Source organism: Lycium barbarum, chromosome 12 (assembly GCF_019175385.1).
Source record: "Lycium barbarum isolate Lr01 chromosome 12, ASM1917538v2, whole genome shotgun sequence".
Classification (NCBI taxonomy): domain Eukaryota; kingdom Viridiplantae; phylum Streptophyta; class Magnoliopsida; order Solanales; family Solanaceae; genus Lycium; species Lycium barbarum.
Genome location: NC_083348.1, coordinates 68,378,639 through 68,398,783, shown reverse-complemented (window position 1 = coordinate 68,398,783; position 20,145 = coordinate 68,378,639). Strand labels below are relative to the sequence as shown.

General features: G+C 36.0%; 1 protein-coding gene across 3 annotated transcripts; it reads left to right on the top strand.

The window, feature by feature from the left end:
* The first annotated feature begins 7,140 nt into the window (after positions 1-7,140).
* On the top strand, positions 7,141-19,066 carry LOC132622268 (nuclear pore complex protein NUP98A). 3 transcript variants are annotated; one of them, XM_060336845.1, is made up of 13 exons: positions 7,141-7,299; positions 7,675-7,748; positions 8,727-9,020; positions 10,856-11,410; positions 11,789-12,016; positions 12,091-12,722; positions 13,509-13,596; positions 13,682-13,727; positions 14,434-14,572; positions 14,802-14,918; positions 15,032-15,209; positions 16,336-16,395; positions 18,171-19,066. In XM_060336845.1, exons 2-13 carry the CDS (start codon positions 7,730-7,732, stop codon positions 18,875-18,877), a joined length of 3,063 nt encoding a protein of 1,020 aa, XP_060192828.1. In that variant the 5' UTR covers positions 7,141-7,299; positions 7,675-7,729; the 3' UTR covers positions 18,878-19,066. The 3 variants fall into 3 exon arrangements, with proteins under 3 accessions (XP_060192828.1, XP_060192830.1, XP_060192829.1); XM_060336847.1 differs by lacking the exon at positions 16,336-16,395; XM_060336846.1 differs by lacking the exon at positions 7,141-7,299 and having other exon boundaries at positions 7,652-7,748.
* The last annotated feature ends 1,079 nt before the right edge of the window (positions 19,067-20,145 follow it).

Genomic DNA, 20,145 nt, shown 5'->3' with positions numbered 1-20,145 from the left:
AAAAAAACTCCGTGGGAAAAAGTCCTAATGAAGGAAAAAAAATACACATATCTGGTAATACGTTTTGAGAGCTGCCTCATTAAAAATCTTGCCAGGAAAACCCAAATGGGACAAAACCTTGGTCAAGGGAAAAAAGAGTACAGTGCGTATTTGCTCCCCCTGATTAAAGCATCACATAATTCTTGACGATGATGTAACAAATCTTGTATACCAACTTATCATATCTTGAGATTGACAGAGCTTTTATCAGATCTGTCAAATGATCATTTGACGAACTGGTTGATGATCTGCATCTTCCTTTCTCAGATAGAGTTGCATCATCGCCGTATAATATTGTTGCAATCAGGACAAGTACATCATGACTTGCTTCACAATCTGTTGTTGTCTTTCTATGATTTGACTGTCATGACAATAACCCTTCATGGAAATAGATAACACATCTGGATTGAATTCTTATGTCGATTAGATGAATGCCTTGTATGTCCAAAACACTTGACAGTATTGGTTAGGACAAATACATTCATGTCAGGGCTTTCATTTGCAATATGCAGTTGATCTATTTCAATAACTCCATGTTGGAGTAAATTATATCATGCTTGTAGTTATAGCAAGATATATAAATGCATCAACTGCACAAATATATGGTACTTCAAGACCATTTCAATTTTCTCCTTTCAGCAGATATAATCAAGTGCTTTTGGAAACTCTTCAAAAGCTCCAATAATATTCAAGTCATCAACTTGCATAATAATATGAAAGGTTCTGATTATCAGATAAGGGTAAACATGATCTTATTGGTACCCTTCGTCAATAAATATTCATTAAGGCGATTTCAGTACATCAGCCTTGGTTCATTTAATCCATTTAAGGATTATAAACAAGTTTCCCAAGAATTTGTATATGCTTCAGGCATTTTGAACCCTTCAGAAATTTTCATATAAATTTTGTCAAGTAAGCCATATAGGCTGTGACAACTTCCATCATTATAAATAATGTGACATTTTCTAATGTTTGGACTGTTGGCCCAATAACCATTACGTTTACCAAGATGCATCATTTTACTTGGTAATTATCTCTACATTAACATGCTTTAAGATACGTAGAAATTAAATCCTCACAACCTTATACAATATTGCGCTATATTGTATCAAAATATTGTCGACAAGATATCATGTTGTATCGGTTCGCAATTCGACATAACTTACTGAGATCTCATCACTTCATTATTTTCAGGTACATGAACCTCGCATAAGGTTTCATGAATTGTTATGTCGTCGGCTCTTCAAGAGCACTTTGCCTCCTTATTATGATCATTTGCTCCTCCTCTTTTTTAAGGATTATTATATTTGGAACCGATTGGTCTACCATGCTCCATGCATGTTGTAGACTCTGTCCTTCAGGGACATTAGGAGCATTTTGCAGATGAAATATGAAATAGTTGGGTCAGCAAATGCTTCTAGCATTTGACTTGAATTATCTGAGGATCATACTGATGATAATTCACAACATATTTCTTAGCTGTTTATTCTCTCCCCCTTATTTTAGTGACATATGTCCCCATTTTCTTTGGGAAAATCTATCTGTGTGTATCATGGTATATCCATTAATCATGTACCGCACATCAAATGCTAAAAGATGGAAATATCTAGTTCCTGACCCTGAACCAAATATGAGGGGAGAATTTATCAAAATTTATTGATCTGAAGCATACAAGTGCTGTTGCATGCAATATATCATATCTCAGACCAACATCTGAAACTCTGTTCTCATAAGCAATGGTTTGGCTGTATTATGGAGGCATCTAATGCCAAACCAAATTAGCTATAAACCAGCATTATCAAGATGATTGTCTTGTTTACATATTCTGAAAATTGTGCTTCCTACTCAATCATTTTGAGCAAGCAACTTCGTAAATGTCAAACTGCCAGTTGACAATAAACATACATTTGACCGTCTCATAGATGCATCTATTTAAGACATCACATTGCAGGTGAAGGGGCCCACATTCACCTTTTATATTTTTCAGAATTTTGGGGATTCGGTCCCAACATTAGCTGGTGTAATCATCTTATCATGAGAACAAGCAACACAAACAAATTCTTGAAGAATCTTCTAGTTCTTCAATATGTTTTTAATACTCAATTAGCACATCAGATTTAAATCAGGACGATCAAAATGGTCTTGTCAACTGATAAAATTATCTGTACCCGTAGACTTCAAGTTTACTATGACGAGTGCTATTTCTTTTAATAAACTTCTGGTTTACTATTGCATGAAATTGTATATCAATAAACTTCTGGTTTATCGTGGTATATAATCTCATCATGCTTGGGTAACATTTCACTTGTGTATTTCTTACCCATAATAACTTGAAGATTTTTAATATTCCGATCATTTGTAGTCTCAATATGATAACCATTTTTATTGCTAGTAAACTTCAGGTTTACTACAGTGTTCCGATCGTACCAATTACGATCTACGATGAATGGTATTATCATATATAACAACTTCAAGAGACTTCAATTTATTTATCATAATCAGATATTATTTGGACATTGCTAGTGTCATGATACTTGTAAATAAATAATTATCTCTTCTGGAGCCTTTGATCATTAATTTCCATTACCAAATATTTCTTAAATACTTCTGGTACCATGAAAGCAAATTTTGACACTACTGGTGTCACGAAATAAACATTGAATTCTAAACTTCAATATTTCAAACATCTCCTTCAGGGAGATTCATCATTAACTGAGTATTTTGTATCTAAGCTCAAATACATAGTAATCAAATCCTTCATAAAGAGATACATTAATTGTTATTTTCCTTCAAGGAAATCAATAACAACTAACCATAATGTATTAATGTGGTTATAGGAGAAAACATTCTACTCTGCTTCCTTTTTCCTTAGAATGATGCTTTAAATGTTTCGACGTACGACATGTACGTGTAGTAATGTCTGAATTTTATACCACAAAAATATAACATCTACATTCCTTATATTTTATCCCTCCAGAAGATAAGTTGTAGTATTTGTTCATTCACTTCGGGGAATGAAACCTGATTATTTAAATATGCTTGAAATACGACGTTCATCAATAGCTCGTTATTTTGCTCAAACACAAGAAGACATTGCTTCAGAGTATTTCTCATATATTTTGGTAATTCTTTCTGCTTCAGGAGTAAAGTTTCAGAGTTTTACTGCTTCGGGAGTAAAGTTTCAAGTTTTACCACTTCAGGAGTAAAGTTTAAAGGTTGACTAATTCAGGAGTAAATTTCTGAATTCTACTACCTCGGGAGTAGATTTCAGAGTTGTACTATTTCAGGAGTAGAATTAAAAACCTTACTACTTCAGGAGTAAAATACATAGGCTTACTACTTCTGGAGTAGAATTCAAAGTTTGCTACTCGTGGAGCAAAATTATGAGTTTAGTACTTCGGGAGGAAAACATATAATATTCAGAATATTTCTTCTCAATTATTCTACCTCTTCTGGAGATGGATCATGATATTTTCACAATCAAATGCACGTTTATATTTATAGGCTTTACTACATATTATCACATTCACTTCAGGGAATGAATCTATATTTATAGCTTATATCAAAAGTTCTTATTCTTAAAAAATGGAACACAATCATCTAAACGTGCAGGTCTTAAGCATATCAAATTGTGATAGCTTAAAATTTCTTTTAAGATATTGCTACTTCAGGAGCAAATCAAAATATGCATACAATATAGATGACTTATCCTCAATATAATCACAATAAGACTATTAAAATATTACCATTTCGGGTGGTTATAAGCATAATTTAGTATTAAAAAAAAAACTATGACTGTTTCACCACTTCAGGTGGTTAACGTGAATTTTTTCATAATGAGCCTCCAAAAAGAATTGAAAACAAAAAAATAGATAATGATTTAATAAAGGATAAATTAGATGAAAATATTGTGCTATAATCCTTTGCCACATCAGTACTTGAACAACGTGTTGACAGTAGAATTGTGGCTAATCATATAGTCATTACTGCCATAACTATGCTCATTATGATTTACTATCTTTACATGTATAATAGTCTGCATGTTTATGGTCTGAAGAACTATGTATTTAAACAGAAATTTTCCAGTATCTTTATATAGTAATATGTATTCCAACATCAAAGCAGCGCAACACACATAACTCAACTTAATCAGATAAATTACTTACCTTAGTATCATATCTAGATATGAATTATATCGGCCAGTAAACACGATACTTTAATAACTAAATTTGGACAACTTAAGTAGCAGAAAGGTTCTGCACCCGGTGTCAAGCTCCACATTTGAAGGTTATTAATTCTTTTGGCTAGAAACTCGTGTTGATAACGTGTTATAAAACTAAGCTAAAAGAGTAACAATAGTAAAGGATGAAAACAATAGAAATAGAGAGACAAGAAAGGAGAGACTTCTTATTCATCCAAATGTGTTCAAGTCACTTCAATATATGAAAGCTTATACCTCTATTTATATTGCTACATATAGGCATACAAAAGGGTAACAATAAACATCTCATTTAATATATGAGATAATGGAAGAACCATTAAGATGGTGGGAGATAATGGAAAAACCATTAAGATGGTGGAAGATAATGGAAGAGACATTATATTTGTATAGTGGACATCCATACTCTATATTTCATAATAAAATTGTATTTACTTTCAGCTGTCTTTATTAGCAATATGTTTCTAATAGTATTACTCTTTCAGGGTCATAAAGATAAATTTTTTGTATTAATGTTTTTTTTATAAAGGAAATCCGTGTAATCCACAAGATGTATCTATGTTCGGATGACTTTATCAGAATTTGTAAATGATTAAATTCGCGCAAGCATCTTTTTCCAAAGTCAATTATGAATCTAATTGAGAGATTAATCGACTTGCATTAATTTTGTCAGTCTAGATTAAACAGGTGCGTATGAAAGACCTCTTTTTGCAAGCTAATGTAATTTATTGCTTCTTAAGCTCCTTATTCCACATCATTATGTAATTTTAAATATCTATTTGACTTCCCTTAAATATTTGCTACGTAATACTTTAAGAAAGAACCATGTCTTCAAGTTGATGGGCAAAATTTAATATTACTACTATATTAGAAGCGCCGGTTGGTGCTCCTTTTTCGTCGTCCGTTGTGGACGCCCCCATTAAAAAAAATAAATTTGAACCCCATATTAAACAGGTCATAAAAAAAAAATTGCAAAAAAAATAAATTGTGGGCTCCATATATATTAAACAACAACTAATATTAAAAAAAATTGTGGACCCCATATTAAACACCATCCAGTATTAAAAAAAAAAAGTAGAACCCACCACATTCAAACTCACGGGAAAAAAAAGTGGACCTCATATTAACAAAATCAAATAATATTGAAAAAAAAAAGTGAATCACATATTTAAAAAACAAACAATGTTAAAAAAAAAAATTGTGGGCCCCATATATATTAAACAACAACTAATATTAAAAAAAATTGTGGGTCCCATATTAAACACCATCCAGTTTTTTTTTTTTAAAAAAGTAGAATCCACCACATTCAAACTCACGGGAAAAAAAAGTGGACCCCATATTAACAAAATCAAGCAATATTGAAAAAAAAAAATGAATCCCATATTTAAAAAACAAACAATGTTAAAAAAAAATTGTGGGCCCCATATATATTAAACAACAACTAATATTAAATAAAAATTGTGGGCCCCATATTAAACATCATCCAATATTAAAAAAAAAGGTGTAACCCACCATATCCAAACTCACGAGAAAAAAAAAGTGGACCCCATATTAACAAAATCAAGCAATATTGAAAAAAAAAAGTGAATCACATATTTAAAAAAAACAATGTTAAAAAAAATGTGGGCCCCATATTAAACACCATGCGTATTCGTAGCAAACACTGATATAATAAAGTTTTAAATACGGAGCACAAACTACAATGTTATATTAATCGTGTTTTGAACATAGTATCCCGTATTGATAAAATCAAGCAATATATATTAAAAAAAATGAATCCCAAATTGTGGGCCCCATATTAAACACCATCCCGTATTAAAAAAAAAAAGTGGAACTCACCACATCCAAACTCACTGGAAAAAAAAGTGGACCCCATATTAACAAAATCAAGCAATATTGAAAAAAAAAAGTGAATCTCATATTTAAAAAGCAAACAATGTTAAAAAAAAAATGGGGGCCCCATATTAAACACCATGAGTATTCGTAGCAAACACTAATATAATAAAGTTTTAAATACGGAGCACAAACTACAATGTTATATTAATCGTATTTTGAACATAGTATCCCATATTGACAAAATCAAGTTGTTATGTTCACTAAAATAAATATACTTAAAATATTTATATTTTAACATAAGATAGAATTTAATGCAAAAGACAACATGACAAGTAAAATGAGTTAAATCGAGAATATTTACCAAAAATTTAAAATAAGTATTTGTTCGTTTAAATAGAAAATCAATTTCTACTTTGTTTCGTTTTAAACATGTAAAATTAATTTAATAATTTGAATTTGAATTATCCAAATCAAAATTTGATAAAAAATAATAAGTATTTTACACCTTTAAATTAATCGAATTAAAATTGAAAGTATGCTTAAATATTGCTATTGTTTTATCTCAAAGAGAGGAAATAGTTTTCTTTTAAACAAGTCTTCTCTTTTAAAAAATATTAATAAATTTGCCAATTTTGTATTCGTAGCAAACATTAATATAATAAAATTTTAGATACGGAGCACAAACTACAATGTTATATTAATCATGTTTTAAACATAATATATATATATATATATATATATATATATATATATATATATATAATTACTATTCAAAGACAATTACATACACATAAATGTACTATAACCTAAAGTGTTGGGCCCGTGCACAGCACGGGCATAGACCGTCTAGTTTGTTTTATAAGCATTGCTTGAAAGTATTTACGTAAAATTTTTAAAGTTTGAGTACTCACAATACAAGGTACACATAGAACAATTTTATTGACGCGAGCAACGGACAACCGCTTAACTAGTAAGATACGAAAGTGGGCTAGAGGGGCGGGTCAGCCCAAGAACCGAACCGTCAATAATTAGCGTTGTTTAAAAGCTAAAATAAGTTGCTATCTTTGCCCATTTGTATGTTACGGATACCTCTTTCAGAGGGCTTTTTCCCAACCAAAAAAAGCGCACACTTACACTGGAAGTATTTTTGTTGCTTTATAGATCGAAAATGGAGTAACTAGCCGTCGATCGTCAACACATCTCAGGTATAACCTTAACCCTACCTCTTACGATTCCGATTTCGATTTCGTTTTTGACATATTGAGGTTCCTTTTTCCCCTACTTAATTGATAGGGAACAAAATTAGGTCCAGAAATTGTACAATGTTGTCATTTTTGCCCTCTTTCTTTACATTGATTGATTTGCGTGCTGTATTCTGGTTTATTATCGGATTCTTCTTATCGTTTCCTTGTTTTTATTCGTTTCACGGTAGCGTACACCTGATGTATTGAATTAGTTTTCTTTATTGGAGGCATTACATGTACGCGGAATAAATCTCCTTGACTTTAGTTTTGTTGAACTTGCTGTAGACGTATCCTTATGCTTCAACAAGCAAATTGAATGATCTACGTGTTTTGCAGCTCAACTTTGGACCTTCAAAAGCTATTGCGAAAGATTTGACTATCATATCAAACCATGTTCGGGTCCACGAATGGTAAGCATTGATTTCGTCCTTCTTTCCCGCTTATTTACTTATTGGCTTAATACATAGCCAGCCCCTTAAACTTGCCACGATATTCCATTTAGACACTCAGGGTTTTCCAATTGAACACCTCAACTCCTAATAATTTGTTCCAATTAGATACTTTCGGTTCTAATTTTGGACACTTTTTGCGTGTGTTCTCGTTCGTCTATTAGGTAGTTAAGTTAACCGCATTAAATATGTAATCTCCTTTAAATTATACGCATCAACCTCGAGTAGAAAATATCCGGGATTTTACTATTGAGGCGATTGCCTATAATTGAAGGAGATTACATATTTTATGTGGTTAACTTAAGTTCCTAATAGATGAATGAGAACACACGCAAAAATTAATTTCAAAATTGGAATCGAAAGTGTAATTATAACAAAATATTAGGAGTTGAGGTGTTCAATTGGAATGGGCTTAGTTCGAGTGTCTAAATGGAAAATCTTGTCAAGTTTAAGGGGTTGGCTATGTATTAAGCCTTACTTATTTCTATTGAAGCAAGTCATGACTTGTATCTTTACTCCTCATAGTTTCCTTTTAACTGATGCTCCTAACAAGAAATAAAAGATTAAAAAAGGACTTGCTCTCTCTTATTTTCAATAGCTGTTCTTTTCCTCGACGTCTCTCGGTGCACCCTGTCACTTTTCCATTTATTATATGCTTCATTTTTTCAGAAGCAATGTTTTTTTTTTTTTATCGAGTCTTTCGGAAACAGCCTCCCTATCTTTCGGGATAGGGGTAAGGTCTGCGTACACTTTACCCTCCCCAGATCCCACATTGTGGGATTTCACTGGGTATGTTGTTGTTGTTGTAATGTTATTTTTTTCCGACTTGTGTTGTGTTTTCTGGAATTTTGTTGTCTAAGATGCAATTGTTTGTCTTCTTTTTCCTCTTATCTTATACTGTGAAGATGTTCACTGCTGACTGTTTTCTGTTTGTTTCAGCTTTCGGGCAGTCATCTACTAGCCCATTTGGGTCGCAATCAGGGTTCGGGCAGACAAGTAATAACCCGTTTGCTCCCAAACCTTTTGGCAGTACAAATCCTTTTGGTTCGCAATCAGGTGGTTCCTTTTTTGGTAACACCTCCACTGGAGTGTTTGGAACCCCCCAATCTTCTTCACCTCTGGGGTCCACACCAGCTTTTGGTGCATCATCCTCACCTGCATTTGGAAGCACTACACCTGCATTTGGAGCTTCTTCAACTCCTACTTTTGGCAGTTCGTCTTCAGCATTTGGGGGTGAGTATTTGTTTCCACAAGCTTCCTTACAAAATTGTATTGTGCATATCTTTTTCAAGAATGCCGTCAATACTCTATTTTATTCTCCAGTGCTGCTAAGGCCAATTGGCTTAATACCATTCATCACGGTTCCGGGTTCGCATCTCAGTGGGTTGGGAGGTCGATAGTTAATGATTAGTTATTATGCATGTTCCAATGACATTGGGGCTGGCTGTAGTGAAGTCTCCTCTTACAATGTATTCGAGGGATCTTATTCTTGTCTAGTGATGCCTTTTGCTTTTGGCATAAGTAGTCTACTCTATGCTTGCCGTTCTGTTATGTCTTCGCATAGTGTTGACATAGAGGTGCCAATAGGGATTCAATTCCATTTCAAAAACTAAGGCCTTATTTGTTTGCACTTAATGGAAGTCTGAATTTCTCTTATTCAGATATCAGTCATATCAGTCATTAAGTCTGTTTGTTTTTTTAGGTTTGAATTTTAATCATTTAGATCTCATCTATTAAATGCGTTTTTTATGTGACAACCACTTAATGAATCTGAATATATTTGAATGATCAAGATCTGTGATAAAGTCTTAATATTATTAAGATGTTTATTCAAATATTCCAACAACAGTTCACCGATTTCATCCATTCACCGCACCGCCATCGCCCACCATTATCAGCTACCATCGTCCCTCTCACCCCCACAACCACCATCCTCAGCAGTCAGCCAGTCACAACCACCGCTGCTACCAATTACTACAATCAACTATCATCACTACTTACAACCATCACCACCAATCACCACTAATGCAACAACCACCAATCACTACCGACAATCACAACTATCAGCCACCATTATATATCGCCAGCCACCGTCATCATTCACAACCAGCTATCACTATCATCCACCACCACCAACCATCTGCATTAACCACACTTCCAGCCACCACTAGCTACTACCCCCAACACGTGCATTAGCCAACACCATCCCCAATCAACACCCACAACTACCACCAACCATCATGTGATTTTTAGAAATATTTTGTTGATACTGTGTTAGATTGATTTAGTATTTTATTAAATTTTATATTTATTAGTGTTTAAAACAAACAGTTTTAATTATTTAGTATTCAGATCTTAATACAACATCTTAATATTCATCTTAATATTCAGACGTTTAATCTTAATAAAAACAAAAGGAGACATAAGTACTAGTGCCTGCATAGAGCCCAAGTGTGTAATTAGTCTGTTCAGGGCGAATTTTTGTTGTAATTTTCTTACATGATTACATTAATGATATATCCTATTTAAACCTTGTACCTGAAAAATATTTGTTTGATTACCAAAAAATCTACTGTTTCGAGCTTCAAAACGCGATACATAGTGGGCGTGCACCTCTACCATTGTGAATTTGAGTGCTAATGTTTTTTCCTAAAAAACATTTCTGATTTTCTTGTTGGCAAGGTTATTAGTGCTAAATGCTAATGCAATTTTTTGAGTCCACTGTAGGGACACTTGTCTTTTTTGATGGGAAGTGATTTCTATATATTATATCTTTTTCCTTCTCTCCTTGTAGTCCTTTTGTTGCATTTTTTCTGTTCTGGTCCAACAGCGAATGCATGTTCTCTTAATTGTCCGAGGTCAATGAAACCCCGTGTACTAATATTTTTGTGGCTTAACCTGTATGTGTGCAGTGTGCATTTTCCAGCATTTGCCCCTTAGAGCGGGAATCAATTTGACATTATTTAAGTAATTGGTGTAATTTTGTTTTTTCAAGTGTCTCATATACTCAATGTAGATCGAACAGTATTTGTTTGTTATTCAGTTCTGAAACTGTCTTGATTGTGAAGGTTCATCTATATTCGGGCAAAAGCCAGCTTTTGGTGGCTTTGGGTCAGGCAGTGCCCAAACAAGTCCATTCGGCAGCTCGTTTCAACAATCACAGCCGGCATCACAGCCGGCATTTGGGAGTGGTCTATTCGGTTCATCTACACCTTTTGCTGCATCAAGTCAACCTGCATTTGGTACTCCGAGTACCCCGGCCTTTGGTTCATCCAGCACCCCTGCTTTTGGTGCCACGAGTACACCAACATTTGGTACATCAAGTACTCCAGCCTTTGGTTCTACACCTAACCCGACCTTTGGCAGTACAAGTAGCCCATTTGGTGTTTCAAGTTCTCCTTTTGGATCCAGCACCCCGGCCTTTGGTGCCACCAGCACCCCGGCCTTTGGTACCACCACTGCTCCTGCTTTTGGCGCCACGTCAACTCCTGCTTTTGGTGCTCCTAGTGCTCCTTCATTTAGTTTTGGATCCTCTCCTGCATTTGGCCAATCAACATCGGCTTTTGGCAGTAGCCCATTTGGCACAACAACATCAACTTTTGGTGCTCAAAGCTCTGCATTTGGTAAGCTGCTTTTATTCATGCAAGACAGATGATAGTTTTGCCACTCTCCGCGTCCCGATTTATGTGATGCTTTCATTTTAGTCCGTCCCAGAAAGATTGATATCTTTCTACATTTAGAAACAATTTAACTTTAAACTATCCCTCTTAATGAAATGATGTTGTAGCCACACAAATATATATGGCTTGTTCTAAACCACAAGTTTAAAAAATCTTTTTTTTTTTTTTTTGAACTCCATGCCGATTCAAACAAGTCACATAAATTTGGCTGGAGGGAGTATGTTTCTTGATATTACTTGTCTCTTCTCTAATGAGAGGTTTGAAAATCAAAGTTAGTTTATCATGCTATTCGTCTCTGATGCTTGGTCTCATATGGTTTAGGAGCCCAAACTTCTCCAGCAACTTTTGGAAATCCTGGTTTTGGACAGACTGCTGTTGGTGGTCAACGGGGTGGAACTAGAGTTGCTGCATACCAGGCAACACCTGAAGCAGATGGTGGCAGTGGTACCCAGCCTGGTGGGAAACTAGAGTCTATTTCAGCCATGCCAGTTTACAAAGACAAGAGCCATGAAGAACTTAGGTGGGAGGATTACCAGTTGGGAGACAAGGGTAAGTTTTAATGTAAATTATACTCGTCACTTGTTGATTTTTATGTTGTTGATAATTTGAATCTCACATTACAGGAGGTCCTGCTCCTGCGGGTCAGTCAACTAGTGGAGTTAATTTTGGAAGCTCAGCCTTTGCATCATCATCAACTTCCCCATTTGGCCAGTCCTCTGCAAATCCATTTTCGTCCTCCACATCTTCCAACCCTTTTGCCCCCAAACCATCCACATTCAGTTCTCCAGGTTTTGGAGTCTCAAGTACTCCTGCTTTTAATTCTTCTGCCTTTCCAAGCTCCAATGCATCTAATCCTTTTGGCTCTACATCCTCGACTTCCCCTTCCTTATTTGGATCAACTCCAGCTTTTGCCCCAAGTACAAATCCCACCCTCTTTGGATCATCTAGTGCTTCGGGTTTTGGATCATCAGCATCAATTTTTGGCTCCTCTTCAGCTCAGGCTACTGCTCCAGCATTTGCTCCTAGCTTAAGCTTTGGTAACACCCAATCCTCTTCGTTATTCCAATCAACTACCCCTTCATTCGGACAGACGAGCTCGGCCTTTGGACAGACTGCATCATCTTTTCCCCAGAGTACACCGGCTTTTGGTCAATCCAATTTGTTCAGTACGCCTTCTACTGGCTTTGGTGGTAACTTGTTTTCAAGTGCACCATTGCTAAATACAAGCAATACGATGGGATTTGGCCAAACAACGGTAAATTAATCATAAATTGAATTCTATGAAATGTTCTTATGTAACTTCTTTCGATCTCTCTATCTTCTGGTTCCGTTGCATTCATGGTAGTCAGATGATTTTCACAAATATTTGCTGTATGGTTTTGTATGATGAACATGACTGTCGGATAAAATCGCAAGGTTTTGCCATCGACCTTGGGCTGCTTTGTCATCTTGGCTTAAACTTCAGCATTTAAGCTGGTAAAGGATAGCACCCCTTGGTGCATTTTTTTTTTTTTTGGGGGCAGAGGCGTGTGCCCTGACCCGAAGCCAGGGAGATGTGGGCAGTTACTTCCATTTTTAATGCAACACTGTGGTCATTTGTAGAAAATAAAGGTGTCTGTTGGCAAAAAATACTTGGAAGTGAGCATGCATTCATGCTTGATTTGTGTTATTTAAGTAGGAAGTGGACCTCATTTAAAGGAGAAGTCCACGGGGTGATAACATTACATAGGCCATTATTGATATGGTTGCAAGGGTGTTCAACGCGGGGAAATTATTAAGAATTGCAATCACGTCTGAGCAAGCAAAGCACCTAAATTTTTATGCATTTATATTCAATGCTTTGTCATTTGAGTTGTCGTTATTTCTCTCTCGAGGTTGACTTTGCTTAATATATCTGTTTGATTAATTTTTTGTTTTCTTTTTTTCTTGCTGTAAAATTATATCAGATGCTCCCTAGGTTATAGATGGAGCTGGTTTTTTTTTTTTTATCCAGTCGTCCGCCTAATGAAGCCTAATAAACACCTTTTCTTTGAATTTGAAGCCCTCTCTTTCGACTCCTTTTCAACTCACTCAGCCTTCTCAGAGTACTCCTGCTTTTGGGTTCAGTAACTTTGGTTCGACACAAGGAGGTAATTGAAATGTGATAGTTCCTCTTATAGTTGGTGAGGTTGGGTATGCGACTACTAAATCTATGTCTCTTGTTCTACTTTACAGCTGGTGCAAGTGGTTTTGGTGGCACACCTGGCCTTTTTAATCAGCCGTAAGTAACAGCCCTTTAAATGATTCTTAAAATTTCTTTTGCCCTGTAAGCACATGCTATGCAGCATTGCAGGAAGTTGCTATTTAGATTTGTCTAACTTGTGATTCGTGAATATAGTCTTGATGCCACTAACAGCTCTATCAGTTTATCTGTAGCGTTGCTTCCATTTAGCCTGTATTTATCATTATTGCATTATGCAGTAATTTCCTTTAAGATTTGTCAATTTTCTTTCAATTGATCCGCACCCCCAAAAAGAATGAAGAAAAAGGGGTAAGGTAGTTACCAGCTTCAAAAAATAAAAAAAAAGGGGGTAAGGGGTGGATCGTTTCTTCACGTGACTTCCCTTCAAAAATTGGCTGTGTCTATTCAGTCTATAGGACTTCTAAGTAGTGAGTTCTATACCACCATAGTAATCCGTCATACCATAGAAGTATGACCTTAATAAGAGTTTATGTTATCAAGATGGCATAAACTGTACCCTCCCCAGACCCCACTTTGTGGGATTTCACTGGGTATGATGTTGTTATCAAGATGGTGGTACACATGAGCTGTGTGGATTCATGAATAATAGACTTGCATTAGTACTGCCAGAGGACATATTCATTTCTTATTGTACATCTTGATCCTTTTTATTTCAGTTTTCCCCATGTACTTCTCTTCTTTCATGACTATCCACATGGAACTGATGAATACCTGTTGCCTACAGGCCAGCTATCCAGAGCTCAGTTGTCGCACAACCCGCAGTTGTTACTAATCCATTTGGAACTTTACCAGCGATGCCTCAGATGTCAATTGGTCGTACTGGCACTTCTTCTTCTATACAGTACGGGATTTCTAGTTTACCAGTAAGTGTGTATGACATGCCTACTTTACTTTAAAAGGGGTTGTGGGGGGTGGTGAAGAGACAGTAGTCCCTGCATGGTTTCTCTATGCTTTTCTTATTTTGGTTTGTGGATGGGGTATGCCTTTTTGTTTACTTCTACTCCACTTTTTCTTTTTTTATAATATTAACATAAACAAAAACGGATGCATAATTTGTTGCACTTACATGCTTTTCTCTTTATTGTTTAACAGGTGGTTGACAAACCTGTCCCTGTCAGGATATCATCATTACTGACTTCTCGACACTTTTCTCAAAGACGGGTTCGGTTGCCGGCAAGGAAATATCATCCTAAAACTGAGGGCAATAAGGTGAAATGATGTTTAATTTATTTTAGACCTCTAATTTATCCTAAATGAATATCTGAATCTACTTTTAAGTGCAACACATTGACTGACTTTAGTTGACTTATGTTTTTTTGTAGGTACCGTTCTTTAGTGACGATGAGGAAACGCCAAGCACGCCTAAGGCAGATGCATTGTTTGTTCCGAGAGAGAATCCAAGAGCTTTAGTAATTCGTCCATTGGACCAGTGGCCTTCTAGAGGTGGTTTGGAGAAAGTAACCCCATCAAAGCACACGTCTTCCCCAGCGCATGAGGATGGTATGTTATGGATTGTGTTTTACTTACTACGTAGTTCTAAAGCCAACAACAGTCCTCGTCGAAGAGAGATTTCTTCCTTAATGATAGAGCAATTACCCAGTTTTCTCCAAAATTATAGGGACGTACCAACCTCATCTCGAATCATATCCCTAAGATGCAATAGCTCTAAGGTTGAGATTATGCTTGCGGTTGTCATTTGTGTTGATTTTGACCATCACCTGGGGAGTTTCGATCAGTCCTGGCATTCTTAACTAGGCATCTTCTTGCTATAAGGAGTGCTCGGATCTGTAGCGAGAAAGATAGCTCGAGCGTGTGGATAGTTGCCACGCTCAACCCAAATTACACCCCAATACACAGTAGACACGTGGTAGGGTCTCGATATTTCTGTTCATTTTTTATTTTGACTCATCCAGCACGTGAGATACCACCACACTCAACCCAAGTTACACTCCAATATACAATAGTCACATGATTGTGACTTTGACTCATCCAGCATGTGAAATACATTGCGCTTTATTTATATAATGCAAATTTCTGATTTTCTGTACTGCGTTAAAGTGCATGTTGCTTTTGAACTGATAGGAACCCCTAGTGACTTCTGCCCTTGGTGGTTGAAATGAAATAACAGTTTTACACGAAAGAGCTTGGAATTTGCCTTTTTCCTTGTCAACCACCTTTTTTTTCTTCCTCACTTTTCTTGGATGAAGTCACCAGAGAATATGAAAAAGGAGCCGGTGGCTGGCTAGGGAACAAGAATTTGAAATGAAGAGGGGGCCGGGAACCCCCAACTGGAACCACACATAAAACTAATATCTTCTTCACGCGCAGCTGAATGATCAATGGAGACGAAGAAAAATCAGATCAATGGGGATGAAGAGACCAGTGAACTGTCAATTTTTCAATTCATTATAGCTAGGAAACAAGAAGCGAAGGAGAAAATTTTAGGCCATGTAATCTATAAATAACCCGGAGCGAGCAAAATCAAGAATCCCTTAAACAAACAGCGTTAAAACAAGAAACTTTAGGCCATGTAATCTTTGTCGAGTCTTGCTTTCAAAACTGTATTGATGCTTAAGTGTTCTTGTTGTTGGGTCTTGTTTTGCTGAAGAATGCACTTCTTGTTCAGGTAAAATCGCTGAAGTTTTTTGTGCTCCAGTTAATGAGACCAGTGCAAAAGATAAAGGCAGTAAGTAATTGTTGGAATTATGGGTTATTTCTTTTCTCATACCTTGTTGAAATTTTCAATAAGTGAAAATGTTTCTGAGTATTAATTTGTCAAAAGAATTTTGGTTCTGAAAAATTTGATGTGAACATTTCTTAGAATGCAAAGTTATAAGTACTATATACAACAAACTAATTCAACACAGTAATATGATCCTAAAAAATCTAGGGTGTCTAATTCTCATCAACCATTAAACTGATTGAAAGGAAAGGGATAAGTAGCATGAGAGAACTCCTGAAACAGTCCCTAGGACTTTGGTTGAATGTAAGAGCGCAACACATGGATTTATGGGTTAGGCGCACGTTACGTGTATGAACGTGCCGCAGATGAAAGATTTGGTATTTAAGTGAAGGGTAGAGGGGTAGGGATTTAGCTTGGAATTGTGCGCCAATGGGCCCTTGAATATTTCTCGGTTATTTAAAAAAAAAAATCCCCTTGCCAAGAGAATCTAACTTTAATAGCTGGAATAGGAACAGTGAAAATGGCCTCTGAAACAACTAGGAAACAAAGTATCAATCAGACCCCTGAGAGGCGCCACATGACTAGGGCACAGTAACAGCTCTGCCTCCGTAACAATGAATGATAAGGTATGGTAAACTTTGCACATTCTTTTCCATGATTGTCTGTACAAAGGTTTAGGCTTCTTTCTCAAGCATAGGAGGATTGAGCTCTTAATTGAAACTCCAGCATCTTTCACGTCTATCATCCTTGGCTCTAGTCCAAAAGCTTTTTTTGAGAAAATACACTTAGAAACACTTTTCAAAAGCTTGGTCAAACATTAATAGTTGCTCAAAAGGGCTTTCCAAATTAATAGCCAAACACAAACTGCTTCTCACTATAAGTACTTTTTTCAAAAACACTAAACAAATGTTGATTTCATAAGCTTTGGCTAAATAGACTATAAGCCTTGGTGGACAGAGTTACGTGGTATCTGTTGCTGGTGGAAGATAGCAGGTATCCCGTGGAATTAGTCGAAATGCACCCAAGTTGGCTCGGACACCACGGTTATGAAAAAAAGAGATCTGGAAATTAGAATTTTTAAACCTTTTGTCGGGTCATAATACATTCATAATCTACAACAACATACCCAGCGTAATCCCACAAGTGGGGTCTGGGGAGGGTGGAGTATACACAGACCTTACCCCTATCTTTTGCCAGATAGAGAGGCTGTAATACATTCATAATCTGTTTCAAAAAAAAAAAAAGATAAATTCATAATAACGTTCACAAACATAATTGAGTTAATCGAAATGCACCCAAGTGCTCGGACAACAACAACATACCCAGTGTAATCCCACAAGTGGGGCCTGGGGAGGGTAGAGTGTATGCAGACCTTACCCCTATCTTGCCAGATAGAGAGGCTGTAATACATTTGTAATCTGTTTCAAAAAAAATAATTAAATAATACATTCATAATAACGTTCACAAACATAATTGAGTTAGTCCAACAGTTAAAAGTTTTAACTATGCTGTCCTGTTTGCCCAATTAGACGATCTTCTGATAACCAAACCCCAAAAAAAAAAAGAAAACAAAACCTGGAACTAGAACCTGGAACTAGCCCTTTGCTCTTTTCCGCTATCATGATAATAGCTGTTAATTGTATGTAGTTAGAAGCTCGTTATGACTTGTTAATATGAATGTTGCCTCTGTCTTGCAATGTCAGTTACCCATTTGTCAGCAGAATCAAAATTCTGTATAGCATTTGGCCTTATTAGCTGTATTTTATCCGTTCCTGCAGAAGATTTGGTTGAGAATGGCCTTGATAAAGAGGGTCTCCATAATGCCAAACTGAACCAGAAACCTAATGGCGTCCACGAAGGGCAGCACCTCCAAAAAGGAGGGTCTTCCATTACCCTTAATGGTCATCGAGCTGGTGAGGCAGCAATTGTTTACGAACATGGGGCTGACATTGAGGCTCTGATGCCAAAGCTCCGCCATTCCGATTATTACACAGAGCCACGGATTCAGGAATTGGCAGCGAAAGAAAGGGCTGAACCTGGGTTCTGTTGCCGTGTGAAGGATTTTGTGGTTGGAAGACATGGCTATGGTAGCATCAAGTTCATGGGGGAAACAGATGTTCGCCGGCTTGATCTGGAGTCTTTGATTCAGTTTAACAATCGGGAGGTGATAGTCTATATGGATGAAAGTAAGAAACCTCCTGTTGGCCAAGGTCTTAACAAGCCCGCCGAGGTGACACTTCTCAACATAAAATGTTTTGATAAGAAGACTGGACAACACTATACAGAGGGTCCTAGAATCGAGAAATATAAGGATATGCTTAAGAGGAAGGCAGGAGATCAAGGTGCTGAATTTGTGTCATATGATCCAGTTAAAGGAGAATGGAAGTTCAGGGTGCAGCATTTCAGCAAATATATGCTTCAAGAGGACAATGAAGATGAATGTGGTGAATATCGTTCCCTTTGGCAATTTTGTGAAGAAAGTTAGATAGCTTAGTTTTCTGGTACCCCTCCTTTGTGTAAAGAACCCGCTAGCACATTTGTGGAATATGGATTGTGCATTTCCCTTTTTCTGCTTTTGTTGTGGATTGCTGCATTTTTCATTGTATTTGTTTGCTGTTATTGGTTTTTTTACTGTCATCACATCTATTGCACCAAGTGCAGTATTTTTCGTTTCTCTTATTTTGTTAGATCGGAGGTTTTGGAATGAGGGATGCTTCTTTTATATGCTTTAACTAGTGAATCTATCCGCTCTTCGCATGGTCATAAAATTTTTTACAAAAATATCAGCATCCTGATGATTAATTAAGGTACTATCACTTTTTTCAATAAAGAGAGAAAAATATATTTAAGTTAATTCATACACTTAATAACCAATGAAACATAGTTATGTTTTATCTAAATAAGAAAGGTACCATTAGTAGCTAAGAAAATTAGTAGGTAAATGTAGGATTGCATTAATTTCATCTTATATCTTCTACTTAGCACACGAATAAAGTTATTCAATTTTGTTTTACTTAATACTTCAAATATAATTTTTTTGATTAGCAATTAAAGGTGTTCTTAGGCAACAAATCAGGTGCTTGTAATTGCAACCAAAAGAAGATGCCTCGAAATAATTAGAGTTGTTCTTGCTGTTATAACCAGCTGCAGTTCCAGTCAATTTCGATATTGTAATCGTTAATTATTCATTCACGAAATAACTACAGAAATTATATCAAAATCAGGATTTTCAAGCTCTTCTAACAAATCAAACTTCCATTTAATGCAATAAGAAAGCAGGAAATTACTATGTATAACATTTAACTTATATCATGAGCTTGTTCGTCTCGGAAGAAACCCTAACATTTTCTAAACTTGATTTTAAGATCCGATCTTAGATTTCGACACAACTTTAGATTTAGGGCCCGTTTGGCCAGGATTTTTTTTCACTTTATTTGGAAATCAACTTGAAGTTATATTTGAAATTTGGAACACACCAAAAAACTTGTGTTCACTTTTTTTCACTTTCAATACATTCAAACAACCAAATATTCTTTGCAAAAACTATAACCAAACACAACTCCATCTTCAACTCCAACTCCAACTCCAAAATACCAAATAAAGTGAAAAATACTAGGAGAGATAGTATAAGAAATTAAGTTATCCGGCACAAGGATAAGATGTGGAAAGCGAGATTGAGATGGTTCGGGCAAATGCACAGGAGATACGCGAAGGCCCAAGTACGGAGGTGTGAGAGGCTGGCTATGGACGGTT

Bases quoted from the DNA above. Each gene is read 5' to 3' on its own strand.
- LOC132622268 (XM_060336845.1), top strand. The intron at 12,017-12,090 runs GTAAGTTTTAAT...CTCACATTACAG, and splicing joins TTACCAGTTGGGAGACAAGG to GAGGTCCTGCTCCTGCGGGT. The intron at 14,573-14,801 runs GTAAGTGTGTAT...ATTGTTTAACAG, and splicing joins ACGGGATTTCTAGTTTACCA to GTGGTTGACAAACCTGTCCC.